At 40.8% G+C, this 20,671-nt stretch overlaps 1 protein-coding gene across 3 annotated transcripts in view; it reads right to left on the bottom strand.

The window, feature by feature from the left end:
* Positions 1-808: 808 nt before the first annotated feature.
* Positions 809-20,671, bottom strand: part of GCLC (glutamate-cysteine ligase catalytic subunit) — a 30,490-nt gene continuing 10,627 nt past the window's right edge. For 2 of the 3 annotated variants that reach the window (XM_065730812.1, XM_065730813.1), the window contains exons 2-16: positions 18,769-18,881; positions 17,318-17,500; positions 15,276-15,389; positions 14,464-14,522; positions 14,238-14,374; positions 11,750-11,824; positions 10,820-10,936; positions 9,951-10,089; positions 9,312-9,424; positions 8,553-8,645; positions 7,741-7,845; positions 4,697-4,778; positions 4,506-4,609; positions 4,292-4,412; positions 809-1,379 (exon numbers count right to left, since the gene is read on the bottom strand). In XM_065730812.1, the coding sequence (XP_065586884.1) occupies positions 1,174-1,379; positions 4,292-4,412; positions 4,506-4,609; positions 4,697-4,778; positions 7,741-7,845; positions 8,553-8,645; positions 9,312-9,424; positions 9,951-10,089; positions 10,820-10,936; positions 11,750-11,824; positions 14,238-14,374; positions 14,464-14,522; positions 15,276-15,389; positions 17,318-17,500; positions 18,769-18,881 (1,761 nt within the window). In that variant the 3' untranslated portion in view covers positions 809-1,173. The remainder of the gene's footprint in view (positions 1,380-4,291; positions 4,413-4,505; positions 4,610-4,696; positions 4,779-7,740; positions 7,846-8,552; positions 8,646-9,311; positions 9,425-9,950; positions 10,090-10,819; positions 10,937-11,749; positions 11,825-14,237; positions 14,375-14,463; positions 14,523-15,275; positions 15,390-17,317; positions 17,501-18,768; positions 18,882-20,671) is intronic. The other variant, XM_065730814.1, reaches the window with a different exon arrangement.

Raw genomic sequence — 20,671 nt, forward strand, 5'->3', positions numbered from 1 at the left:
ATTATTTACAGTTGCAATGGCTAAATTTGAAGTATCTTACAGTCACCACCAGCACTGGCTCCCAGTTCAAGACTCACGCTCTATGATCTCACATCTGTTTTACAGAGGGGCTGAAGTTACCCATTAGAGCTTCATAGGTACCTCAGCTACCGAGAGCAAGTACAACATGCTGCCAGAAGTATTCTTAATAGTGCATGATGAACAAGGAACTCAGCCTTAGGAAGAACAAACCGGCTATTGGCTGCGTGCTGCAGTTGTTACTGACTGTGGGAGCAGCAGCAACGCAGGCTCTCCCAGCACTTACAGAGTGCCACAGCAGCCACGTCTGGTTCCTGTGCAAGGACAGCTTTGTGTCCAGCTCCCATTTCCTCCTCTCCCCTCTTTCTGCTGTTCTGTGCAATCATAAAAAGAGGCAAACCTCTGAACCATGATAGGAAGCAGAAAAAACAAACAAACAAAAACATTGTGGGAAAAGATGGAGTTTTTGTTGCAGGAAATGCAAGCTACAAAAGACCATGGCAGCCATAATGTAAACCTGCAGTTACCAGGAGGCAGGGAGCTGTGTCATCTGAATGGAGATAGCTCTGCTCCTCCAGTTCTGCACACCTGATGGTGTCTAGTGGCAACTGAGAAACTGCTGCACAAATAACTAAACGGATGCACATGCATTTTCTGTTCCTAAGTATTTTAAAACCAAAATGGAAGGAAGAAGTCTGGGAGTCAGGCAGGTCAAGAAGAATCCTTTTCCTTTCTTACACAATAAGGTAGATTACTCGGCACATTCCAGGTTAAAAAATTACAGTAAACATTCAGTAACTGGAATGCATGTAATATACAAGAACCATTACATTTACAAAGCTGTTCGGGACAATTTTCCTTTTCTGAGCATAAAAAAGTTAAGCTAATTCACAAGAACTTTAGATACAATGCTTATTAAAATACATTGATGTTAATCATAAAAATATTTTACTATTTACATGTACATTGTATAAACCTTAACAATAACAATATGCCCATTTTAGGATGCCTTAAACGAATATTGAGGCATTGGCCCATTTTATAGTGCAGTATCCCTGTTTTGGTCGTCACACCATGAAACTGTACCAGATTCACAGTATCTTTGCTAGTGCTTCACTAAAGGACTTCAACTTTCTATTACTTCACAAACATTCATTACAAAGAGTCAGTTTTGTTTCCACTTGGCTTCTTGTTAAACCCTACCCCCAGCAGTTCTGGACATTCTGCCTGGCCTTGTGCGATTTGGTTGCATTTCCAGATAAGGCTGTAGTTCATTTCATCTGTTATCACGCTGTCCTGCTTGTAGCCTGGGTGCTGTGAGATGAACTCCCTCATCCATCGGGCGACCGTCATTAACTCTCCTGGGGGAGAATGCAACAAACTGCAGTCAGTGCAGCTAACGCAGCAGTACGACACAACATCCTCGGCGTTAACGCACCGTTCTGTGCGCTTCGCGGTTTCCTAAGAAACACGTTCCTACTTTTGCTTTTAATGAGGCTAAACTTGAAGCGAAATCGAGCTGACACATCACTGAGAGTCCCCCAAACTCACTCTTCTGGTAGCATCTTCCTGTTGCCTTTCCAAATTTCAGATCTTTTAGGAAGGCAGCAAAGAGAGAAGCATCACACCCAGATGCTAGAACAGCTGTGACCAACAGACTGGATAGCAAGAGGTCTTCAAATCACCTGGCCTGAAAAGCTGTCGAGACAAACCAGCAGACGTGCTACAGTAATGACTTAGGGCAGCGAGGCCCTGGCACAGCTGCCCAGAGAAGCTGTGGGTGCCCCATCCCCAGAGGTGCTCAAGCATCAGATGGGCTGTGAGCAGCCACACCTGGTGGGTGGCAGCCCTGCCCACTGCAGGGGGTTGGAACTGGGTGACCTTAAAGGACCTTTCTGAACCAAACCATTCTGTGATCCTATGTAGTTTTCCAACCAACTCAGGTGCTAGTTCTGCTTTATCTGCCTTTAATTACTCTCTTATTTTTTTCCCTTTCTCTTAGCTACCCTAGCATAAGACAGGCAACTGGTTCCCAACCACACCAGCTCCTGGCTTGCACACACTGCCCCCACTTCACTACACAGGGCAGTGTACCACAGAGCACACCAGCACCAAGTGACACACGCTGCCTGCAGGAGACCTGTGTCCCTGTGAAGGAGCAGCCATAGGCCAGCTGGACACCAGCATTTCGCTTACTGAATCTTGCTCCTGAATGCAGTACATGCAAGCAAACCCCAATGAGGACAAGATACAGGTAATTGTGACAGTAAGGCATCACGGTATGCTGACAGGATGCAGTCCTGAAAAAAATTTGGTTCTTTAGAAACGTGGCCAGTGTTTTGTGCTACTTCTGTATAAACAAGTGGCTGAACAAAATATATGCCTGAAGCATTTGGAGAGGGTATCAGACAAACAAGCACAAGTGCTCTCCCACAGAACAGAAGCACGGCCTAGAGATGAGCTGAGCCTGACAAGGGTGCTCCCCAGCTACCACCACTGTGGTAGAGCTGTGCAGCCCGTACCAACACGGACACCTAGTGGTCGGATGGTCCAACCAGCCAGCACTCTCCACTGAAAATAAAGGATGCTGTTTCTAAGTGCATACAGCTGTGTAACACTGTATAAACCTGTGCCTCAAATGCACCATGCAGTCCTCAAAAAAAAAAAGAGTAACAGAATTAGAAAAGAGCACCACGGGCTGACAAAATGTGTAAGAGAACTTCCAAGTAAGGAAACACGGGATGGAGAGCTTCATCAAAACTGGAGGAGACGACATTTGTGAGTAGCTTTTATCAGCACCCGTGATTTCGCTAAGTGAATGGAGAAACGTTAATGTGCAGCACAGGAACTAGAAGGCACACCATAAAATAATTATGAAGCACATGAAACACCCGTGGTACAGGGTTGAGCCTGGGTAATTAGCTCTTGAGGAAAAAAAGAAACAAAAAAAACCCCTTCTGTAATAAATATGCTTTTTTTTTTTTTCCAAAAATTATAAGCAATACAGAATAATGGAATGTTCTGGAGGCACTGCTACTTTGAGGGTCAGTGTACCCCAGCTGTTTTCTTCCTGCCACATTATTTCCCCTCTCTCAGTTAAGTCAAGCACCAAACCCCAATCTGTGTTACCCGAGGGTCAGAAACCATCTACAAACAAGCAGGCTTTGGTAAGAACACCTTCACTGAAAGCAACAAATAATTAAAACTCATTATCATCCTCAAGAGCTGCTATAAAATGTTCAAGGATGAGGCAGGAAAAAAAGTCCTGTTTTTCACCTCAGCTTAGAAGTATCTTTCGCTAGAAGGTTCTACAGCAATTTTCAGGAATTAAAAAGGAATGCAACACTAATTTAAAACCAATTTATGTGTCAAAATAAGATTTCTGCTTTAACTCACGACTGTGGCCCTAGGCAACCTGGTTGAGCACCAGGTGTGGAGGCTGGCAGCACTGCCTGTGCTGGGGACTGGAACTTGATTCTTGGGGTCCCTTTCAACCCAAGCCATTCTATGACTGAAGTTAACTGTCTAGCTAACCTGAGGATGGCAGGCACGAGGATGTGCACATCAGCATAAAGTGGCCACAGACTGCTATATGCTCGGTTCTAAATGAAAGCTTTGTCTGGCATCTTCTACTCAGTACAGTGCTGCATTTCAAGAAGCCCAAGAGGTCATTATGCCACCTATCTTGGAGGTGTAGACACAGATCCGTAGCATGAAAAAGGCAGGGGAAGAACCTGTTCTGCTTTGACTTCAAGGAACACTGCTACTCACTCACAGAAGGGCCTTCTTATCAGGGAACTAAAGACAAGTCCCCATGCTCTTGCATATCAGAGCTTAACCTACCTTAATGCCAACATACTTTGGAGGCACACCCATTGCCAGGCTGTCAGCCCCAGCCCCACATGCTCATAAAACATGTTAAAGGCAAAGGGGATTAGTTTGTGTAGGAACACAGACAACGGACGGGCAAAAGCAGCACAAGTGGTGATGAAAAAATATCTTGGAAATGCAACTGCAGCTTGGGAGTACTGCACTGATTACTCCGAAATTAAGTTCTAAAATGGATCATGAAACATTTATGATCAGAATTAAACCAGACCTGATTTAAGTCTGAGGACACATGTCAGTCCTTTCTTTGCTCCTAAGATTTAACATTTAACCAGAGAGCCACAGCTGCCATTAATTTTACCCAACTAATAATTAGAGAACATCCCTATTACTTTCCAAGTAGAAAAAAGGCAGGAAAATCAGTGCCTGGAAGTGTCAAACGTACCAGATGCTCTCTTTTTTATTAACTTCAAGTAGTTTAGGATGGTGCATCTTGTGTCCACATCCACCTCCATGTTTTCAAGGTACGAATTCAAAATCGGGATCAAACCAGGAAAGACTCCTTCCTGCATGAGAAAACACAGTCAGCATGAGACACACTTCATCAGTTCTGGGAGCAGTGGGGAAGGTTGTGTGCTCCAGGCAGAAGAGGCTATGACCTTCCCGTTTATAATTGTATCGATGCTCATTAGGGTGTACTCTTCTGTGTCTGTGCCCGTCCCATTTTGCGCAGAGCCACATCCATCCACAACGACATTCCCACCTTCGTGAATGACAAAGGGAAAGAAGTAAGTCAGAAAAAACGTAGCCATTACTGACAGTCGTGTTGTTAGACTGCTTACTGGGATACCTTTGCAAATATCCTTTCTGAAGTAAAACATTCCCTGCCGAACAGCATCTCTTTTCTGGGCCATCTTCATGTTTTCATCCACCTGGCAAAACAAATATATGACATTTTAGAAAGTAAGGACACTCCAAACCCTCACATTAGTTTGGAGTCCATTAATTCAAAAACCTCCCATGTTTCTCATTATTTTACTACATAAGATCAAACTCTAGAAACAAGTATTTACTGGTTCTGTACAAAACCATGAGAAGGTGACACTATAAAATCAGGGTTCCAGCACAATTTTTTAAGTTGGATTGAAAAGAGCACACAGCTGTGTTTAACAGGTTGCATTATATCTGACTGTGTGTGTATGTATATGTATTCAGATACAATTTAAGTGCATACAGACAAAAATGGCTGTTTTCCTAGCCACGGTGAGTTGCTTTTGTTAACAAGGCCACTGCAGTCTTCTGAAAAGTTGTCACTGTACCTAAAAACAGTTAAAATAAAAACTTCCAGTAACACTGTAGGGGAATCCCATACCAAACATCTGTGAGGTACTCAGATAAACTGCTAGAAAAGTAGTTCTCCATTGCAGACAAACAACAAAGCATTACTCCTATGTTTCCAGATAAAGAATTTGTTCTTTATCTGGAAGTTCTTTGGTGTATGCATCCTCAGGGAATTAACACTGCTTATATCTGGACTGCAGTTTTACTCCACTGCCTTTAGAAGAAGGGATACTAATTGCTGAATTCCGTGTTTCATCTTTAAGGGCAATGCAAAATAAACACTGAACTCTCACCCTTCAGAGCTCTGCTTTTCAGCAAGTCTGTTTTTGTTCTTTCTGTCTTAGGAAATTTCTTTACGCAGTAGTGAACTAAACTACATCAGTACTCAATCAGACAGAAGAGATTATTAGTCTCAAAGACCTGTATTGTTTCTTTTGACTGAGAGAGGCAGGTTTACCAATGGTTGTACAGTTCTGTGTTGCACTGCGTGTTGAACTGCTTGGCAGGCTCAAACAACTTGAATTCTTCATCACAAACTCTCTTCATATTCTTCCTGCACCAAAACTCTGCTTCACTCTTAACAAGTATTCAATACATTTGCTGTGCTTTTGAGACATTCCACGTAACAATGTCACTATGCATTGTAGTATTTTTGGAATCTGGATTCCCTGAGGGATCTGGATAGGCTGAACAGCTGGGCTGAGCTCAATGGGATGAGGTTCAATAAGACCAAGTGCTGGGTCCTGCACTTTGGCCACAATAACCCCATGCAATGCTATAGGCTTGGGGCAGAATGGCTTGAAGAATGTAGAGAGGAAAAGGACCTGGGGGTGTTGGTTGATGCTCGGCTTAACATGAGCCGGCAGTGTGCCCAGGTGGCCAAGAAGGCCAACGGCATCCTGGCCTGTATTAGAAATAGTGTAGCCAGCAGGAGCAGGGAGGTGATCATCCCCCTGTACTCAGCTCTGGTACGGCCGCACCTCGAGTACTGTGTTCAGTTTTGGGCCCCTCACTACAAGAAGGACATTGAGGCCCTGGAGCGTGTTCAGAGAAGGGCAACAAAACTGGTGAGGGGTCTGGAGCACAAGTCTTATGAGGAGCGGCTGAGGGAGCTGGGAGTGTTTAGTCTGGAGAAGAGGAGGCTCAGAGGAGACCTTATTGCACTCTACCACTTCCTGAAGGGGGGTTGTGGTGAGGAGGGGGTGGGCCTCTTCTCCCTGATAAATAATGACAGGACGAGAGGGAATGGCCACAAGTTGCACCGGGGAAGATTTAGATTAGACCTGAGGAAGCATTTCTTTTCTGAAAGAGTGGTCAGGCACTGGAATGGCCTGCCTAGGGAGGTGGTTGAGGCACCGTCCCTAGCGCTGTTCAAGAAGTGTTTTGATGAGGTGCTAAGGGATTTGATTTAGTAGTTGGGTAGGGATAGTGATAGGAGGATGGTTGGACTAAATGATCTTGTAGGTCCTTTCCAACCTTATGAACCTATGAACCTATGACATAAGGGAAAGAATTTCTCTTTGCAGGTTCAGTATGATTTCATACAGTACAAGGTCACAGCACCTGTATGGTACAATTGCTGTTAGTTTACAACTTCAGTGTTTTCCTCCATTTTAGTTAAACACGTTAAGAAAAGCATGAGGTCTCTGCCAGCACTGGCACTGCTGTCTATTAGTCTGCCAAAAGCCTTCTACGGTACAAGATCTTCAAAGTTACCCATAGCACTGCAGGACTACTCAGTTAAGCTAAGGCGGGGTTTCAGGTTAGGTTCCTTCTCCTTCCTCTCACTCCAAATATGGACAAAAAATAAGAATGCAAGACACATGCTATATAACCACATTAAAGCAAATACTTAAGTTGATTCTTAACTCCACAGGCTATCTCTGTAGAATGGTGGAAAAATGCCCTTTTTGAGCCTCAAAAGTTTAGTGACAGCACTCTATCAGCATTTCTGTAGCAGCTTGACATTGTTGGGCACTACAGGAATTCCTACGCCACAAGCAAGCAGGCTTTGGGGAAGCGTTGTCTGCTGCTCAACTAACAAGCATGAAGCCACACAGCAACCAGAAAGGAACACTACAATATCACGTGGCCACTGCTCGCTGAGAGACAGCAGCAGGACTGTAGAGTGTGCAACTGAAATGAAGGCAATGGCTTGGTGCATAAATAAAAAAAGTAAGTATCCACAGAGCTGTTTTGTTTAGCATACAAGCTTTATTACAGTTGCCATTTTGGTCCATCCTTGCTTTTCAGAGCTCGCACTGGAACAATCACCTGAAGTTTAATTTTCATTCTAAACAGTTTCTAAGTAAGGGCCCATGAGACATTTTTCATGGAGTGGCAGCTAACAATACTCCTGTAAGCTTAACTCCATTAGATGGCAGTAACAGATTTGCAATCCCAGAACTTAAATTGAAGCAAACTACTGCTCCAGATGAAAACTGACTGAAAGACAGAAATGACTGCTCAATAAACACTCTGACAGCAATGAAAATTAAATGCGATGCAAACATTTCACCACTAGCTCTAGGAAATCTCATCTTTCACACCTACCTTGGACAAAGGAATGAGAAAATCCAGTTTGTATGACAGAATCACTCTAGTCAGCAGTACCACAAATACAACATATGCAGAGTTTTCAAAGTCTGTTAATTGGACCTGGACATGAAAGAATGAGAGATGGAATTATGTTAGTGGAACATGCCTGTAGCAATACATGGCTATCTGAAAGAGTCTGACTCCAGCAGTTCACACTGATGCTTGTATTCACACACATTCTACTAGTGGAGACAGTGATGGATGTGCTGGAGTGATTGTGCCTTCAAGTGCACAACACAGTGTGGACACTTCAGCAAGTTCAACGCTTTAAACCAATGCCAAAGCACACTTGTGTTTCAAAAGGCTATCCAATAATCTATATCTTCAGGCTCTGTGTAATGAGAAAAGTGTAATAGCTTTTAAATTCCTACTTAAGGGACTGAACTCAAGACAGCTATAAAATAAAAGCACTTGTGAACCACAAAACAAGAGACAGCAGAATTGTTCAGCACCAATAAAAGTACTGGAGAAGTAAGGTCCCTGGAAACTAAATGGGTCTTTGTTTGCAAAAGTTTTAGTACAATCCTAATTCTCTTCTCCATCACCCCAAATCCATTAGCGTGCTTTGCTGCGCTACAGTGGATTCTCCTGTCAGTTACATTCCACAGTCCATGTCTGATTAAACACTGCCATCCACTTCATTTGCATCTAGCAACTCAGAGGGAAGAAAACACAAGCAGTAAGGGTCTGACACTGCATGGCAGCATGCCTAGGACTTTCCCACTTAAAAGTAAATGTGATTTTGTGCAAACCGATTCCTTCCTTACCTCCATAGGCCTGAATTCCACCCTCCATCCTATATCTGAATTTGGAGGGGGTGGCTTAAATCTCATTGTCTGCCAGTTTGTAGACTGAATGTTCTGCAAATCACAAGAAGTATCTGTTACAGTTAAGACATGCATCATTATAGTAATGAAAGCAAAATGAACCATCTTAATCATTCCCCAAGAGCAGCTCAAATTAACAGAGAAATGGTTCCAGATTGAGTGACATCTTTCTAGAAAGCAAAATGTAACTACTCATCCTCTAAGCAACTACGCTATACTTTCTTATCTGTTTTGTTTGAGGATTACATGTAAGGGCTGAGATCACGCAGGTCTTTTCCTAATGGACTGGTACACCCAAATGTGAACAGTGCCACAGCTACTGTTCTGTAATCATAGCACGTTACACAGATTTTCAGAAGTTTCTGTAAGTGAGACACATGCACGAGATGTCATGCAAATGGGTTCTCAGGAAGTCATACGAAAAAGGCAGTTCCCCATATCTATTATATGCATAACTGGTTTGCACCCACTTAATTTTGTTGTGTTTAAAATATAAGCCACCATCTTCTTCTAAGTAAACGATTAAACTGAGTTATGTGCTTATAACTGCAAAGTCATACGCTAAAGAACTAGCTGAAGTGAAAAATTTAGGAAAAGGAATATTCTTAGCCAATACAACCATCCTCCAATTAAGCAGCACTATAAAGAAAGAGAAATTTTACATATATATTTATTAAATTCCTCAAAATTAGACACAACCTCAAAATGGTCGGATTCATTTGCATCATCTAGATGTATTTTCTCCTCAAACAAAGTCAATGGGTCTCGAATAAACAAGTGTGCAATATGCTGTGCCAAAAGGTGGTCAATACCTACAAAATGAAAATTCAGAGAAACAATTCAAACGCAGCAAAGGAGGCTCTAAGAAACGATTTGTTTTACAAGAACCTAAAGTGAAAAAATCCAACTCTGTAATACTACCTCAAACCCACCACATCCTGTTAAATTAAAACGATGATTTTGGGAAGGAAGGAAGGAAAGAAATGATTAAAGAGAAAAGAAAGAACAAGTTCTTCTTTGGAAGTGGCAGTTGGATATTGGTGTGGCTGCCATTCTTTCTGTTTTCTGAAGTACCTCTGTGCCACGTTTCCTAAAGCAGTTCTGCTCTCTCCACAGAAGTAAAAGATTAGTACACAAAACACTAAGCTTCTCACGCTGTAATTAGGGACAGTTCCTATCACAAATGTTTATGTTTTTTACTCTTAAGATTACAGGTACTTTCTGAAAAGGAGTCACTCTCAGGGAATCACAAGGATTGAAATAAAAACTAAAACATAAAATATCCCCACACACTGCAAACACAATTCTAAACCTGCTCATAATGAAGCAATCACTTACCTTCCTTTATTAGGTGCTCGTAGATATCTTTGTCTATTGTCAAATCAATGTCATTGTATTTCTCACCACATTCAGATAGATAACTGTCTATGGAATCATATCTGGATTTACTGATTCTATAATGGTTGTTCTTCAGTGGCTATATAATTTAAGAATACAATATTTTAACAGCTTGTTAACAATGTTACCTAAATTTTGCTCACTAATGACACTTATGTCAGAACTATTATGCTGTTTAAAAAAACCTACAGCCTCAATTAAAATTATTCAAAGCACGAATCTGAAATGGAAACATTTTCCTGATGTAATCAACATTACCCCAACTATCCAGAAAGCATTATTACACCTATTTCAACACATACTGATGCAGTTTATTACACACACATTGCTAGAGATGGTCTTAAACTAGGCAGCTCAAGAAGTATTTCAAGTAGACCTTTTCTTATTGTTATATTTTATGTCTTGGATGCCAATTATTGCTTACAGAAATTCCTGAAGTTGTGGCATTTGCTTTCTTCACATAGCTTCAGTTTACACTACTGGATTACTCGGGATCACCTGCTATTTAACTCAAACCTATTTCTGCCTTTTGGGACTAGGCACAGAATGGAAAACTTGAACACGGGCAATTTCAGCAAGCTGTGGAGGAGAAAAAAGGAGTTTCACTGGAATTCCACACCTAACTGAGAAGGCATTTGCTGCTGTAACCTGTACAACCAATATGACTGCTTACACAATCTCTTCTATATTCACCACAATGACTGCAAAATTCCCCCAGCAGGGACTCTGATGGCCACAAGCAGAAAGTGCTATTAAAGGAAATGTAACATTTTTGCCTGAAGCAGATGCCTACTAGCTGTATCACTTACCTCTAGTCCCCTCTCTTCCCGTGTTCGATCATCTACAGATGCAGATATTACTCCCCAGCGACAATCAATATCAGACACATAGCCTCTGTAGAACGGAGATGCAGCACTCAGTGCCATCTAAAAGAAAACAGCCTGATGTGAAAACAGAACTACAAACCAAGGAACCAGAAACAATGCCTCAATCCCATAGGAAAGAGTCAAGAAGTACCAGAAGTACCATTCCAGTTTAGCACGCAGACAAAGCCCACACCACGAAGTCTCTAAATTGCTATCTCCTTAAGATGCCTCGATTAAATGTCAGTATTTCTGAAGTGGCACCTGATTCTCTCTGTACTTATTACCACAGCATCTAAGGAACAGAAAATTTCTCTACTTCACCAACTTTCTAACAAGATCAGCAAGTGTGGTGCTTCCACACTCACAAAGTTCACCTAGCAATCTTTTTATTTTTGTCTTGCAGGCAGTTCAGCAGCAAAGCTGCAACACATCTTGCTCAGAGTAGGAGCTGTTCACCATTCAAAATAGACCAATATTTATTTTGTTGTAATACTTGTTTCCGCATGCTTACAAACGGACAGACGTAAGCAAAACTGACTGAAGCCAAAGATTAAAGAATTGTTTAAGGAGTGACTTTGGTTATTTTCCATGAGAAGCTTCCTCAAATGCCTTTCTACAAGTATTCAACAAAATACTTGTTCACGTGTTTAGCAGGGTAAACTTAAGAGACATAAGCTGTGTGGTATCACATGCTTCTCTTTCAAGATTGTAGCATACACCCCAAAGTGAAAATATGTTACATGTTTTTGGCCACTAAATGAACAACACTGTGAATGTGATGACATAGTAAAAGAAATCAACATTTTCCCCAAAATATTAATTATTATTATTTCATACAACGAGGATGTGATGTGACAGAAGTGCATTACTCACCACAATGGGACAGATTGTGGCTAGTTGATCATACAGATATCTTGCTTCAGAAATGCTGCAAGCCTGGAATGTTACCTGATGGAGGAAAGACAATTGCTATTACAATCTCTATAATCTCAGTGTGAGCACAGTCTTCCTGCAATCAGAGTGCATGATACTGTAAAAGAATCGTAATAACAGAAGTTGAGGTGTTTTTCCTTTTCAGACACTTGGACAAGCTTTTGCCTCACCTATCAGCAGCATTACAAGCTCCCTTCCCCACACTTTCATGTTTATTAGAGCACTTCAGCTGTGAAGCTACGTACACAAATCCTTGCCAGAACCAAAGACTGAATTAACATTTACAACACATGTGGGTTGGTAATGTGCATTCGGGAACCACAGCAGGAACCCAATCATTTAAAACAACAGCCAGATTTAGCTCTAACATTTGTTTTATGCGACAGCTAATCTTGTTTTAACTCCTGTTTTAAATAACTGCCCTCAGTGTGTTTTTCTTTGATCCTCATAATTTTCTTTCACCTCAAAACTGTTAAAAGATGAACAGGTTACAAGCTTCTGTCCCCCTCTTCTCAGTTTATATTCATAAATCACAATTAATTTAGGTTGGAATGGAACTTATCATGACACTATGCAACCTGCTTCAGCTCCGAATCACCATCGCTGCACACTGGCCAGAATAACAGCAGCTGAGCACAATTATCCACATCCACAGACAGCAACTAAGGACTCCCACAAAAGTCACAGATAACCTCCCAGTGAAGCCCTCTCCACCTGTGAGCACGTGCCAAGAAAAAAACCAAACCCAAAGCAAAACAAAAACATCCCACCAAACCTCACAGGCCTGGTGCATGAAGCCCAAACAAGGGCGGGAGCACAACACCATGCCTTGCTGCTCACGGGGGACTGTACCATTGCAAGTGATCCCAGCTGAGCTGATCAGGGCACTATTTCTGACCCCAGAAATATCTCAAGCCAAGTTGTATTCTACATGCATAGTGAGAAATAGTCCATACTAGAAACTACAGAAAATAGGCAATGTGTATGTTTCTGTCTACTTGGTTATAAAGAATTAACAGTTAACACACAAGCAACTGCTTACAGCATCTGACAGCTTTCTTTTCATTCTCCTTTGGATGATAACAAGAGTACTGAATTTAACCACTGATTATAAGCTTGGTGAATAGCAGATTTGTATAATAATAAAAAAAAAATGCTAATCTCTGTTTAAAGTTCAAATAGTGACTGAAAGAGAAGGCTGGATTTCTTCGTTGGTCTTGCACCAGAAGAGCTGGTACAAAACAGGCTGGATATAATATAATATTACATGTTTTTACACTAACACACTTCACTACTTTGTCATATTCCCGCTAGTTTACCTACAGCAACAAGTAATCATACTTAGTTGTTGCCCAGAACATTTTATCTGGGCATGTTTTTAACTTTCTTAGTCTCAAATAGAAGTGTTTTCATGTGGTTATTTCCCCCAGTGCATTGAAACAATAGATAATTTCCTTTAACCCCCTGGAGACCTAACACTCCCCTCTTCCTTACTCTGCTTACATGCTGCCAGTGCTGGCAACAGGTAGATTTTAACAACAGTCAAATACATGGTTGCTACCCAAGACATCATCCCTACTGGGCTACTGTGAAAGAAAAGCATTAAAACAAGCAAACAAACAAATGAAAACCAACAACACAAAACTCCAGATTGAAAGAATCAAAGCACTAAGAAAATGACACTTGGATTTAAACTGGATACTTTAAATCAGGCAAATGAACAACAGTAGAAAGAGGCAATGTTTTAACAGGGGAAATAAGAGAAGCAGAATGTCTCTCATTAAACAGAGAAAGGAGGCAGCTACCCATGTGGATTTGGCAGTGAGAAGGCAGATTTACAGGCAGGTAAAAATATGCATGAATGACAAAATTCGTATGCAGGAGTTGATGCTGTTTGTATATAGAAGCACAGTTATTTATTTCTTAAAGGTGTTCCAGTGACCTCTTATCATTCTTTGTTTTTACTGTCCTAACAATCGTCAAGAGAGAAAATGCAAGGTGAATAACCCCCCCCCCAAAAAAGAACACATTTCTATTAGACAGTTCAGTTTTCATTTCCACCAGGCTCTTTGGATATGCCTGAAAAAGATGGCAACAAGAAGACCTTTCAGACTTTAAAAACTCTGGAGCACCAGGAGAAGGTGCTTGAATTGGACATGGCCAGTTCAAGCAAACCCTTTCAGCAAAACAGCAAACTACCACTGAGAATTTGCAAAAAATAAACATAGTGCATGCAAACAAATCTGGATTTTAAGAAGGCATTGTCACACAAGTCTGTCTTTTTTTATTTCCCCTTTTGCCACACTGAAAATGCAGCAACTAGCATTAAGCAAGAGTGATTAGGCATAAGAGAAGTTAAAAATATAATAATAATTAATAAAAAGAAGCAGTTTAGAAAGATGACATCTCAAAAGTACATGTGTTTTACCTGAAGACAGCAGTTGCCCATTCCAAACCCCATGGCATCCATATATATAAAGTCTGGCTTTGCTGCTTTTGCTGCTTCTCCATCATCATTAGGAAAGGTTTCTATAAATGGTGATGGTGTATTCTTATCTTTAAATACTGTGTGGAGAACACAGATATTCAGTAACCCAGAGTAATAGACTGAACATCTAATTTCAGAAAGAAGAAAATCTATTGGATTTACTCACTTGGTACATTAATGACAACCTTTTCTCCTCTTCGGTGCCGAATGTTTCTGGTCAGTGTACTAAAACAAGAAGAGTTCAATGAAATTCACAAAGGTTTCTCTTTATGAGAGTAGTTTAACAGTTAATTTCTCATTAATTTTCAAGATTTCAGAGTATCAGCTTCCTGTTTGTTTTGAGCTTTTCCTTTGAAATCTGTCTTCCCTTGGTTTATAACAGACTACCACAGACTCCAAACTGAATTTTTCTTCACTGAAGTCAGTCCTGTTTTGAAGGACTTGATGGGCAGAAGTAATAGGTTACTGACCTGAAGAAACCAAGGGCGAGTGAAAAGGCACTGCTTAGTTTTTAAATTGAATGATTTGGTTCTCCTAAGTCTCACCCTATAATTAAACCCCTTCTTGGACCATACAACTTGTTTGATGCTCTGATCCACTGCAGGTGAACCTGGCTAAGTTCAGTACACTGTGACATTGCTAAAATAAAATGTACTGCAACATACCTGAGTAAGAATTGGATTAACAGGGAGCAAAGTGGTTAACCAGAGGTTTTCTAACTGGAAACAATTTTGCAGAAGCAAAATCAACACCATTTCTGGTGTTATTATCCCTGATAATGTAATGAAACTACTATATAAAATTCCTTGAGTTTAACAGTTTAAGTCACTGAGAAAAAACACATGCCATCACAACCATCTCTGTCCAAGACCCTAGGATACATGCAGCCATGTAGTCTTTCTACTGAAGTTATGCCTGTAATAAGTCAGCAAAATAAAAAAAACAGGCTTCCCATTCACACTCCTCAGATACTCCTACCTAAATCTAGGATGTTTATTGATGGCTTCATCTGGAAAGAAGAGGGATTTTGAAGCTCCTCCTTCTACTGGAGTTGGCTTATATTCCGGCAGCGTAAATCCAGGACACCCTAACCTACAACACAACAATGAGAGTCCAAGTTGTTAAGAAAACAGACTGATCTTGAAAGTGTCAGATGACCTAAGACAAGGATTCCAGTATACAAAGGAATAAAAAGAGGTTTTTAAAAACTTGTTACGACAACTTGTGGTTTTGAAACTTTAGAGAATCCTCTAAGTGGGAGAAACAATAGTAAGCAATGAAAAGATACAGCTATAAGGCATAAAATGCTAAGAGATTTTCAAGAAAATGAAAATAAAGTCTTCTGCTTTGAAGCCCTCCTTGCAAGTTTAAGAAACATCTGAAAAAAAAAGAGTAGGTTTTCAGTACAACTGAGTCAAACAGAAATAAAGCTGCATAAAATTAACTCCTCTATATCACAGAATATATAAGATCATAGAATCACCAAGGTTGGAAAAGACCTACAAGATCATCCAGTCCAACCATCTACCTATCACCGACATCTAACATTTTCTTTTTCAGATGCACAGATTTTTTTTATATGCATGTAATATCTACATCAACAGACCTATCTATTGTAGAGGTTATAATAACAGAAAAAAATCCCAAAAAACAAGTTATCAGGATTACAGTCAAACAGGGACTTAAATGGCAAGAGAGAAAAGGCAGAAATAAACTATATGACCTAGGGAGAATAAACTCTGAAGGATGAAGCTAAGAATCATTTCAAACATACACACTGCACATTTTGTTATTTACTGGCCTTCACTTAAGTCTTATGTGTCGCTTCTACAGATATGTAAAACCTACTGGCATCTACAAGGTGTTGGGTCCCTCGTTTTATTACCTGCAAGACTGGCTCTGAAATCTTTCTACACAGTATTTACTGACATTACCTTTTAATTACACTGCAGGGCAAAACAATTCTTTAACATACTGAACTGCTTACCACCAAACTTTAAATAAGCTCTCCTTACTACAGAGAGTACAGTTCTCATAAGAGGAAGCGTATTTCATCAACGGAGCATTCTTCAGAATACATGAGAGGTAATACAGGCATTTTGGTACCCGATACTGCTGCTAAGTTACACAGTTGTGTTCACACTCTCAGTAACAATTCAGGGCCATTTCATCCTGTACTACACAAAGAACCAGGTGGTAAGCCCAGATGCTTCTGTTCTACCGTAGAACTTTTATCACTTAAAAACAACCAAACAAAAAAAAAAAGGAGGCAACCAACCAACTAAACATACTGTTTTAAGTGTAACTATTTTTGTTCATCTGGCTGACCAGGCTGCTCAGAACTAACACATCTAATCTTCCCTCAGAACTGTGTTTGAAAGGAAGGTCACAAAGTACAGCTTTCCCTAGGCAATGAAGTACACTCCAAATGCACTTCATCAGGAGTCTCTTCACAACAACAGATGAAGAAATCTACCCTTTGAAAAGATGCAGGCAACTCAGGAGAGGTGGACTACTTTGTAGATCGGATAAATACAGCACTATAGAAGTTTTAAATCTTCATTTTTTAATGATAATCATATTCTTCTGTTGTGTCCAGAGCCATAAAAGGAAGAATGTGTGTGCTTCAGTGCATGAGGAGAATTAAAAAAACAGATCAGGTTAACCACATTTAACAAAACCACTATTTATAAACATCAAAGCTTGGAAAATAAAGAGAAACCTTTTGTGTATGATTTGCCATATCAATTCAAAACTGCAAGCTACTCTACATATAGTATTTTATGAATAACTAGATATTCTACTGCAAAACCATAAATCAGAAGTAACCTAAAAATACAGATGTTCAGTTATTTCCGACTCACAGCAATACGGTTTCTGAAAACAAGAATGTTAACAGAGTCATATTTTGCTCAGTTTAATTGTACAGTTTAGCTAAAAAGTAAAAGGGAGAAAAAGCGTTTAAGGAGCATAAAGAGGAAAGGAAATACAGCACTACACTTCTGAAACAGCAATCTCACCTCGGGAAAGATGTCACAGTGCAAACAGCCTCATGTTCCTTGAGCACGGACGCAGCCTCTTGCCTCCTTTTCCTCATGTTGTCTTGTACAGTGTTGAATTCAGACATGGTTCCCCCATACGGCTGCCCAGGTGTGCCTTCAATCATATAGCTCCCGTATTCTGGTCGCCAGAGTGTTGGGTGGCTTCAATACATAAACAGCCATATTTAAATATCTGTACAACTTTAAAGATGGGTTATTAGCATAAGTTTCAGACTAATGCAATTTGTAAGAAAAAACTTTTCAAGCTCATTATTTGATGGAGCACTACAATGTGCATTCCAATGGATCTCACCACTGGGAGACAGTTAAGAGAAATTAAGGCAGAGTTTTGTGCTAAAAAGTTTGTTGTATAATGCAGTAAGCAAAATTTGCTTATGTCATCTTGCAGCCACCTTCAGTACCTGTCTGTATTTTGTTTCTTGGGGTTTTATCATGCCACAGCACACTGCAAGCTAAGTTGTGGCCAGTTTCTTCCTTTTGCTGCTAGTGGAAACTTGGTCAGATTTCACAACCTTATCAGGTCAAGAAATGAAATGAAGTTTAAGCACACCATTAATCTCCCCTCAAAACAGCTTGCTTTGTTGACAAAGGAAAGCAGAAGGCAGAGCAGCATTTCCTGGCTGCTCCTTCACATAGCAGTGGTTTCAAGCACAAAGATTTAAAAGCAGAGAGATTTGTTCTTGCAGGCTTTCTACTTCCTCTACTGAGGAGAAAAGTAGGGAAGCCTTTCTGGATGACATGGGCTAAGGTGCATAGCAAGAAGAAGAAAGGCCTGAGGCATAAAGACCTTTCACCACCGCAGCAATTTCTCTAACTTCCTCTAAGTGCTAGTTGTTTTTAGCCAAACACTTTGCTATCTGTGATCTCATTTCTCAGCTCTGGAAACATAAGACCTGCTGCCATCAATTAGAAGGCACTGCAGTTGTGCAGCTAGTTTAAGTGGGATATCATCTAGTCACTGCTACAAATTCTGCAGATCACAGGCTGAGGAAGAACTGGCCTGCTGTGTCTATCTTCCTAAATCTGTCAAAAACAGGACAGTGCTTCTAAAGATGAAAGCTTCCTTAGACAGACCTCATCTGCTCCTGCAGTCAGGGATACACTGAATGCACACGTGCTTCTCTGGGCAGGAAGCTCTGGTATGCAAGCAGTCTGTACACACAACCACAAAACCAGAGCAAGACAAAACAAATACCTAAAACCGAAAATTGTGTGCTTATCATTACATCCTTCATTTTCACAGGGTCTAAAATAAAAGGTACACGGGCAACCTGCAGATGCATTCAAAATCTCTCACTTCCTGCATCCCATTTGAATCTGAAAATGTTGATAACTGCGCCTTACAAAAAGCAGACTTCAAGTTATATCAGTTGTACAAGAAGAAGAAATAAAAGGAAACAGCTACTCACTTGGGGTTTATCTTCTCCCCCTTGTCTTGCAGCGTTTGAAGAACTTCTTCACCACACAGCACTAAGCGTACTTTCTTATTCTCATGGTCGAATTTTACTAACATATATTCCACCTTGTACACAATAAGAAGAAAATAAGCAGTTAGTGGTAGGGTTTTTTCATACACAAACTCTCACTGGCACATGATTTTAAGCATCAAGTATAAAGGGATGTCAAATGTCAGACTGAACCTAACAGAAGCTTAAAAGCCATGGCTAACTGTGAATACAGCAAATGATGCTGGAGAAGATGGCTGCATGCTTATTTCATCTTCAACACAAAACTGAAGTTTCTGGAAATTTGACTAAATTTTTTTTCTAACTACGGGCACTTCACAGCAAGATTCTATATCTGTAAAGCTAAAACTCCATGCAAACTGCTAACCTGTCATCACACAGGTCAGTCTCTGCAGCTGATAAAAACAGAAAACCCTCGTTCTACAAACAGGACAGCCATTTATAGCTCCAACAAGTGGCTGGTTATTAAGTGGTGCAACAGAGCCTCATTTATACCACAGGAAGTCCATGGTTTTAACAAACAGCATCAGGCTGCTATTAATGCACTCCAGCTCTTAGTACATCACAGGAGGCTTGCTTCAGCTTCCCTTTCACAGCCTTTCTTGCCTTCCTGACCTCATCTCACTGTGCATCAGGACCTCTGCTTGTTCCTGGCTGCCCTTCCACTCACTCTGGTGCCATCTAAATAGAGACCTGAACCCCACAAGCTGTTGCTGAAAGCAGTCCCGGTGCTGTGCCCCAGGCCTGAAGGAAACTGTTTGCTTAACTGAAAGCTGCCAAACTCGGAACACCCTCACTTCAAACTTTCTAATCTTGATGCATGTTTGCTACCCAAACTCCCTTATGGACCTGTAGAGCACTACCAAGCAGAGTACCCTGACAGCCACCAGGACTTGATAACCTTTCAACGCTTACTGACACAAGTGTTTCCTGACACTTATTAGGAAGGGGATGCTTTGCTTGCCAAGGAAAATCAGAAGTCATAGATGTGAATGCATCACAAGGGTAATGGCTTTGAACAGTCCTGGCTGGACCAGCACTGCTACACAGTGCCAGGTGTTTGAGGCTCTCAGACCTCTGCTCCAAGCCCTTCACAACTAATCTAATGCAAACAGCCAGCTGTAGTTATGAATTCCAACTATACTTCCACAGCTAGAATTTACCAGCATTTGCACTCAGTTATGTTTTCTGACTCTATCTACAAATGCACCCAGAGGTATTTTCTCAACACTTCTACTTCAATGCCAGGAGCTCAGATTCACACAAGACACTGATTCTGAAGTGTCAGTGTACAAACTGGTAGCAACCTCTTTTTATACAGGTCTGATGCACCTGGAAAAGCAGTCTGGCAAAGCACAGGAAAGCTTGTGCAGTGTTTTCCAGCACACTAAATAGATCTGTGGGCTTCCTAGTCTTTGGTTACTTTGGCATTCATAGAAGAGTGGTTGCTAGCTACAGGACAATGAATGTAACACTGCCAGGATTTATGGTTAAATCTAGAACAGTATTATCTGAGAATGTTTGTAACTCTACAGAATCTGATTAGATACAAATCCTGGAGGAACTCATTGAGCAATTAGGTATGTTCTCAATACTTTTTAAGATGAACTCTTAATCCCCTAAAGATAAATAATGATTTCTAGTTTCTGTGCAACACAGCATTTCTCAGCACAGCATGTTTTGTGGTTTGTGTGCATTATGCCACAATAATCTACTCAAGATAAGTAAAGACAATAGCCAACCGGAATGCACTCAAGCACTGACTTAGTTATTATCTACTGACACTTGACTCACGATTAGTGGCCACACAAAGGGACTTCTTTTACACTTCTTGGGTTCCTACCAT

Source organism: Cyrtonyx montezumae, unplaced genomic scaffold (assembly GCF_038088225.1).
Source record: "Cyrtonyx montezumae isolate F1298 unplaced genomic scaffold, pur_monq_1.0 scaffold_13, whole genome shotgun sequence".
Lineage (NCBI taxonomy): Eukaryota > Metazoa > Chordata > Aves > Galliformes > Odontophoridae > Cyrtonyx > Cyrtonyx montezumae.